The sequence below is a fragment of the Etheostoma cragini genome, chromosome 20 (assembly GCF_013103735.1).
Source record: "Etheostoma cragini isolate CJK2018 chromosome 20, CSU_Ecrag_1.0, whole genome shotgun sequence".
NCBI classification, from domain to species: Eukaryota; Metazoa; Chordata; class Actinopteri; order Perciformes; family Percidae; genus Etheostoma; species Etheostoma cragini.
Window position 1 is genome coordinate 11,027,280 of NC_048426.1, and position 8,038 is coordinate 11,035,317.

The 8,038-nt window shown below is 39.5% G+C and overlaps 2 protein-coding genes across 2 annotated transcripts in view; one reads left to right on the forward strand and one right to left on the reverse strand.

Moving 5' to 3' along the window:
* Window positions 1–1,987, forward strand: part of ptafr (platelet-activating factor receptor) — a 2,257-nt gene extending 270 nt beyond the window's left edge. The window contains exon 2 of the mRNA XM_034858992.1: window positions 78–1,987. Coding sequence (XP_034714883.1) covers window positions 84–1,265 — 1,182 coding nt within the window. The 5' untranslated portion in view covers window positions 78–83 and the 3' untranslated portion in view covers window positions 1,266–1,987. The remainder of the gene's footprint in view (window positions 1–77) is intronic.
* On the reverse strand, window positions 1,873–5,394 carry LOC117936165. The gene is made up of 6 exons (XM_034858994.1): window positions 4,907–5,394; window positions 4,725–4,796; window positions 4,252–4,539; window positions 2,814–2,942; window positions 2,699–2,726; window positions 1,873–2,515 (listed from the first exon to the last, which is right to left on the reverse strand). The coding sequence occupies exons 1-6, from the start codon at window positions 4,950–4,952 to the stop codon at window positions 2,395–2,397; spliced, it is 684 nt and encodes a 227-aa protein (XP_034714885.1). The 5' UTR covers window positions 4,953–5,394; the 3' UTR covers window positions 1,873–2,394.
* Window positions 5,395–8,038: the final 2,644 nt, after the last annotated feature.

The following is an 8,038-nucleotide window of genomic DNA, read 5'->3' on the forward strand; positions in this document are numbered from 1 at the left end:
ACACACACACACACACACACACTTAAAGAACCACCAGAATGGTTTACACTGATGTTGATGTGTTTTGTCTCCCACAGACAGAAATGCTGGCCTCAACTACAGAACAAGTTTTTGTAACAGGGACTTCTGGTCTGGTATCTTCAGCCAGTAATGGCTCAATCTTCCTTGACTCTGAGTTTCGTTACATCCTTCTCCCGGTTGTCTATGGCATCATCTTCATCCTGGGCCTCTTCGCTAACATCTATGTGCTGTTCGTCCTGCGCTGCCTCCGTGAAGCCAAGGCCATGGGCGAAATCCGCATCTACATGACAAACTTGACCATTGCTGATCTCCTTTTTGTCTGTGCCCTTCCCTTCTGGATTGACTATTACAGTCGGCATGGCAACTGGGTCTACACAGACTTCATGTGCCGGCTGACTGGCTCGTTGTTCTTCATCAACACCTACTGCTCCATCCTCTTCCTTGGGGCCATCAGCGTCAACCGATACTGGGCAGTCACCCGGCCCCTGGATGCGGCCTCCTCAAACCACAGACGTCGTGGCATCATCGTCTGCGTTGCCATCTGGGTATTGACCGTGGGGTTGGCCATCCCATATATGGCATTTCCAGGGACCAACACTGATGATAACAACTCCATTCACTGTTTTGAGGGGTACCAGAATGAAACTGACATCCAGAAGAAAACAGTGGCTGCCACTCACTTTGCAATAATTGGAATGTTTTTGGTTGTCTTTTTCCTGGTCGTGGTGTGTAATTCCCTTATTGCTCGAGCGTTACTTTCTCAAAATCCTCCTCAGTCAGAGTTCCGGTCTGAAACGATTATATCGAGGAAGTCCAACAGGACCATGTCCTCCTCAACTAAAAGGCCCAGGGGGGTGAAACGGAGAGCTCTGCAGATGTTGTTAGCAGTGGTGGGAGTGTTTGTTGTGTGTTTCCTGCCCCACCATATTATTCAAGGCTTTTGGGCACTGGCAGTGTTGCAGATCACACAGGGCTGGGGCCACGTAGACTGGGACCAGAAGACTCTTCAGGCACTGAATGACGCTCATCAGCTCACTTTGCTTCTCATGGGCCTCAACTGCATTTTGGATCCTGTAGTTTACTATTTTGCCACAAGGAAGTTTAGAAGGTACATCATGGCCCAATTTAAAAAGGTAGTAAGGGGAGAGGGGTGCTCCCAGACGCTCACCTCGCAGCTCTCCATGGAAAGCAGGAATAATTGCCAGAGACTCAATAGCGAGCCTCAACAGCCGGAAATGGAATGATTTGAACATGTGTAATATTTGTACAAAAATGTAGATATCGATTACTTCTGATTCAACATTAGATGACATGCAGTATTTTGTTTGTGTTTTTGCACCTCCAGAACTATGAGCAGATTTTCCTGGTACTGTAATTTAGTGTTGGTGACTCTACACCCTCTCACACACATTATCTTGACATTTAATGCCCTCATACTCTTTGAGGGCCGTTCAGAATTGCACAAGTCATCCTGTTCTTCCTGTGTGACATACGAGCTAAAAAGAAGATGTTTCACAAGACCGGACACGTTATTTCAATCCTCCCACAGGTGTTGTTCTGCCAATAGAGAAGTCACATCTATATACAGAGCCTAGTCCTCTCTTTTTGGGTGTTAAGGGGGGAGATTCTCCATAGATTCTACACACAACTTAGTAGGTTTCCTCGTCACACATGACATATGATAATTTGGTATTGTGAAATGAGGGAAACAGTAATGCTTGAGCTATGTTTCCTCTCTGGCATCCAATATTGTGACATTGCATGTCTCATGGTAAAAATCCCTTGATTCATGTGATGTGACAAAGAAACCCAACACCTTTTAATATTCACCCACCTACTGTGTTTTACACAATATACTGTGAGATTACTTGCTGTTGCATGACAGACGTATAAAGCATTTTTATTAAGTAGAACACTTTTCATCATCTTGTATGGTACTCAAAAGTGTGTGTAATGTTATTTTGATTTTCCAATAGGAAAAAATACTGGTTTTACTCCATACAGCCGATTTTTGTAATTACAATTTTATTTGTCTTTCATTTGCTCTATTGTGATGACTAAAGTAAATTAAAAAGTCAGTTTCTGACATATCCTCAAGCTGTGATATGTCTGTCAATCCGTGTACACAGAAAGGAAAAAGAAAACAGCAAACTACAGGCTTCATTAACATGCACTAACACAGAGAAGGACATTTGGTGGGAATATATTACCTAGCTATAACTATAGATCTACAGGTTTTACAACATTCAAATTGTTTAATTTTGTGTGGTTTTGTGAAATTAGATTGAATCAAACATGGTCAAATTTAATGCTAAGCTCTATTTGCATATATTCTGCTTCTAAACGAAATGCTCTTTTTGTCTCCGTGAATGTTCATGACAGACTTGAGTACAGATTATCCACAGAAACACTGGTGGGGTCCAGATCACAGTAGGCTTGGCTGGTGTAATTCATGTACACATCTCTGTCACTTTCAATCTGTGGCAAACCTCCCCTGGTGTGAAGAAAAATGTGAACAGACGGTTATTATATACAACCTTCTAACTCAGCTGGCTTAAAACACTGTGTGTATATATATGTATATATATAATATATATATATATATATATATATATATATATATATATATATATATATATATATATATATATATATATATATTCCTATGGAGACTTACTTTGGTGACTTTTCAGGTCCAGGAAAACCTTTAATAAAACCAAGAAATCAAAATCATCTACAGAATATTTGCTTAAAATTGAACCCAACAGGAAATGTTCTATTGTGTTCTTTACCTTTAGCTGGAATGTTGATGGTCGATGTGGCACCAACTCTTTGCCAGCCCAGCCAAAAAAGGACAGCAAAGTTGATGCTCAAGGCCAGGAGGGAAAGGACAAAAGCAGCTATTCCCAACTGCTCACCGACTGAGACACAGCAAGAATTATAAGAGAAAGGCTTAGTTGTGGGGCAGTTGTTCAAATAATGGATATATTAACATACTGCAGATCAATTGATATCTGTAAAAAGAACTCTCATGCAAAAGGCAATTTAGAAGCAGTGGTGCCATTGCATTATTTGTCTACCCGAGGGTCCTGACAAATTTTCACTGACATTTTCAACTTTAAACGTTTCCAATATCACAATTCTTTACCAACAAATTATCAACTGCTCATTGGGCCACCTGGGATTGGTGTAAACCCTCTGTAAACAAAACAGGGATTCATGTTTACCTTTTAAGTCTATTTTGCAAACATGTTGCCTGAACATAAAATTTGCCTATTTGCACACATCCTTTAAGAAAGGATACACTATTATCCCGAATTTTTGGACTTGACTAGAAATTTACATGGAAATCTGTTGCCTTAAACTGTCTAAGTTTTTACACAAGGTGAAACTTAACAGGCCAAGCTGGATTAACACAGAGCAGTAAGTTGATGCAGTAGACAAATCAAGTTTACATAAGTAATCATTACTAACAATTTCTTTCAGAAGTCATGTTGTTTGAAATAAGCATGTTAAGTTAACATAGCAATGCTAGAGACTATGGCTTTTCCTTTTCCTTTGTGGCAGTACAGCTTCAAGATTAATGTATTCAACACATTAGTTCTAATAAAGCAGAAGAGACTACAATACACAACACATTGCAAATTTACGATGTCTTAAATAGGGTGACAATTTGTTTCCTGTGAGCCTTTGCATTGAACAGTTCCAATGACCCCGGCCTTTCCACACAGAAACTTAACATCCTTATTTATCTCTGCTTAACATGATCTGTGCACTGAATACTTGTGCTTAGATTATTACAAACAACCAATGAGATTTATTAATGAACATGTTTTTTTAACAAAACATGAAAGAATAAGTAGTGACCACTGAAAACTTTAATCAAAACTAAATTTGCGTATACAGTGTACGGATTAACGTATCATTTAGTTGTTTTTGTCTACCTGATGTCCAATATTTCCTCTTCTTTTCTGTTTTTGGTCTCCACCAACTTCTAAATCCATGGCGTTCAAATGCTTGACAATGTTCACCCTCTAGTCTAAGTAGTAGCAGATAGCAAGGTTTTTAGAGCCCTTTTGCTAAAAACAGCTTGCCAGAAACAGCAATGAGAGCATTGAGAAGGAACCATAACAGCCAAGTTGGAAGCTGGACAGCTAAACTGTGAGCTGAAAGACGCAATGAAGCTCCTTAGAGCTGAGGGAAACGGCTGCGTTAAAAAAGACAACCAACCTGTTGCAGTCACGGAGATGATGTAGACAGTGTGGTTGGAGCTCACCACGCTCCTCTGAGTGAAATTGCTCTTGCCACGGCACCTGTAAAGGCCGCTCTGCTCCGGTTTGGTAAGGGTCATCATATCTCTATCTGTTCCCACATCTTGCCAAATCTGATTTTCCATGCGTTGCCAGGACCACATGACAGACACGGGGATGGTGAAAGCCCTGCAGTGCAGGTCGACTTTCTGACCTGCTGCAACTGGGTAGTCTGGTGTGGCCACCAGCTGCAGAGGAGATAGCTTTTCTGGGGAGAAAGGAGGGTGGGGAAACTAAATCATTAAATTAACTCACCTTAACATTTAGCTTCAAACACTACTGTGTCTATTAGTGTACATCCTTACAGAGCTACCTGTATGGCTAAAGACACTTGATCTTGTTCTTAATTATTTCATTTCATTGCAATTACTGAAAAATGTAATTCTGGATCACCTTCTTTGGCTGTAGTTTCAGAAATGTTCGGTGAAGAAACATAGGTTTTAGGCAATGTAGTTGTGGATTTCACTGTAAATACAAGAAGCACAAATAAAGGTTAAGGTTAAATAAAGGACAGTATATTTGAAAACCAATACCCTGGATTCTGTTATTATTATCACTAATGAAAATGCCCTTACCTTGTCTCTTACACAAAAAGAACAGGAGAAAAAAGCTTAGCCGCATGTTGTTTTGTGATGAGCAAAGAGCAAATGCAACACTCACTTCAGGCAAACAGGTACAAGAATTAATCAACTGTTATGATTAAAACACAGGTGAGAATGGAGGAAGTTCAAGATGGGAAACTGAAAGAAAGGGAAGTTGCTGGTTCCTTTTATTTTTTACAAATATTCAGCAAAACAAATAATAAGAGAATAAACAATCAAAAAACACTCCTATTTTGTATACAGGGCAAGTAGCAGAATGCAATGTATCAACCTCCAATACCTTGTTATTGGAATAAGCAAGTTACACAGGAAGCAGAAAGGAAAGTCTTAATAGGAAAAAAGAAAAAACTATTATACATAAAATCTTAGAACCTTAGCTGAACCAAACCAAAGGATAAGAGTAAATAAATACTAATGCACAAGTCAGCATGAAGAGAATAATAATTAAACCTAATCTCACCCTTGAAAGCCTCCATTTTGTAAAATATAGAATGTGTCAATCACTTCATAAAAAACAGTTAACCAGACTCCAAAGTTTTTATATTTTTTATTTGAGAGCTGGCGGGCAACTCTATCGGACTCTCAACACACACTTGGTTTTAAACATTTCATATCTGCAATGGTGGTCGGCTTCAGGCTCAGGCTGTGATGACAGCTAAGATTGTTGTTGTTGGACAGTTTAACACCAGACCTCTCACCTGAGGCAAATGCTCACTGGCTGCCAGAGCACATGGAGGGCAGGTTAGGAGAAGCAAGTGGATTAATATGGTTCTGCAAAGAGCACAGAAATTAAAGTTTGTAATTCAAGGTTTGGTTGTTTTAAACTCCATAAAATTGTTCAGTGTTCTTGTTACACTCATTCAAACATATGGCCACTTGTTTTCATCAATTGAGAGAACATTGTGTATTTCTTGAAAGCTCACCCAAACCTTAACCACAACCACTACATATTGAACCCCAACCAAACCATCACCATCAAATTGTGTGTAGTTCAAACCACGATCATATCCATGTGTTAACACCAAAGTAAAGGTTGTCCCCAGATGGGTGGCTGATCACCCTTTTTGTACACACAATTTGAGTGGTATCTTGATTAAATTCATAAATCCACATGCTGATAATTACCTATGTTTATGATGATACACTTTGGCACAAACAAAGTTGACCCTACAGTTACATCCCTGAAATGCAGGAAGTGCTTTCTCTTGCATCATAAAACTGTTACTGAAATGTACTAACAGCTTCTGTTTCTCACCACAGAACAAACCATCTAGGTAAATAGGTAACAGATCTATGACATCAAGGGGTAAAATACACATTCAAAACTTTTGCAGAAGTAGAAGTAGCACTAGAAACTTGTACATTATTAAATAACAAATTAAAACTTAAGCTGCAAGCAGTAATGATGGGCCCCCTCACCCCCCATGTTGGAAGGGCTGTCGGGAAGCCAGTCAAAGTGGGCCGTGCATTTGTGCAACTGTCGGACACTGTGCTAGTCAGACTGTATTTCCTGCGTGAAGTCTGTGGCTTTGGAAATTATGTATTGCAAATATTGAACCAGGTCCTGTGTCCATAAGTGTCAACAACAAATGGTTTGTGCAAGGGGCATGGCAAAAGTATAGGGGGCAAAGCAAACTGTCACTAATAACAAATGATCTCTCTGCTGAGTGCAATGATGCATCCTACAAATGTAAGATTGTAAAGTAGTTACAAACCACATCCTTTTTCCTTTGCCGAGAGACGGTCGGAGTGCTCGGGCCACAATGATGCAACAAAAAGTGTCAAATGTGAAGTACCAAATTGAAAATACTGAGCAAACTGAATTTTACCTGTGTGCTGTAAGCCTACTTTAATATGTGGGCCACTGTCAGGAGCAGCTTCACAGCCTTCCAATAGTGTAACCCTATCATTTCTTAATCGTGATCATGTTTTCCTTGAGTTGAAGCACATTTTACAATCCTGTTGAGTCAGCCTTTGTTAGTACTTATAGTAGCCAAGGTTTAGGCTGCAGCTTCATGATTCGTCTTTGTTGTGCAACAGCGCATATCAGAATTAACCTAAGAAAACACAGAAACAAAAAACAACTTGGTTTCATTTCCACATTGTCACTGTGAAATTTGCAATAGATACGATGACGAAAGGGTTGGAAAAAGGCACAAAAGTCACATTGCTAAAATGGTATCACGGCTTAATGTTTTCAAAGCAGCACAAAATATGAAAAATGTATTGTTTTGAGAAATTGGGATATTATTAGAAGGGGAACATATCTACACCCCTATTTCCTGAAATGTTTTTTTCTTTTGATCTAAAAGAGATAGAGAGATAGCGTTATATAGTGTTTCTAAATACACCCTGTGCTTATTTGTGACTTCCTCTTATTAAAGTTGCACATACCAGAGAAGACAGAGGAACCTCTCTCTCTCTCTCCCTCTCTCTCTCTCTTGCCTTCTGTTTCTTCCTCATCAGAGAGCCACTGAGGTCTCCATTCAGCTGCAGCAGGCATCTTAGAGCTCTCTCTCTCTCTCTCGCTCTCTCTAAAAGAAAGATAGATGATGATACCATATAATTATCTATAACTGCCCTCATTTGTGTGTATGATGATGCATGTGTCTTTTGCCCAAGTCATTATTCTTCATTATTCCTCTATTATTCATTATTCTGCCTGTACCACTGGCTACAGTTATGCATGTAGCCAGACACTACTGTGGCCCTCCTGTCAATAGATGGCATTGGAATAATGGGATGAAGTTTGTGTGATCCAATAGCATAATTAGTGTTACACTTTATTGACTACCTGTGTCTACCTATGAGTATTATCTGTCTGATCTCTAGGGAGAACCATCTGCATTGTGACTAATGAAGCAGATTTGGGACCAGATAATAAATAGTGGGAATCCGTGGTAAGGGTGGGGAAATGTGGTGAGGAAAAAGCAGTTCTAACAGTCATCATCTGTCAGTTTTTCTTTGATAAATAATGTCAAGAGTAGAGTACCATCCACAAAACCATCAGGCTGTGTGCAAAAAGAACATAAAAATGAATAGGGAAAGAGAATGTTAATAACTGGGGAGGGTATTGGGCTCTCCAAAAGAACAGAAAAACACACC

Excerpts from the sequence above, each read along its gene's own strand:
- LOC117936165 (XM_034858994.1), bottom strand. The coding sequence starts at position 4,952 with ATGCGGCTAAGCTTTTTTCTCCTGTTCTTTTTGTGTAAGAGACAAG. Across the intron at positions 4,540-4,724 it reads TGAAACTACAGCCAAAGAAG|AAAAGCTATCTCCTCTGCAG; the intron begins GTGATCCAGAAT and ends CTTTCTCCCCAG. Across the intron at positions 2,516-2,698 it reads GGACCTGAAAAGTCACCAAA|GGGAGGTTTGCCACAGATTG; the intron begins GTAAGTCTCCAT and ends TCTTCACACCAG.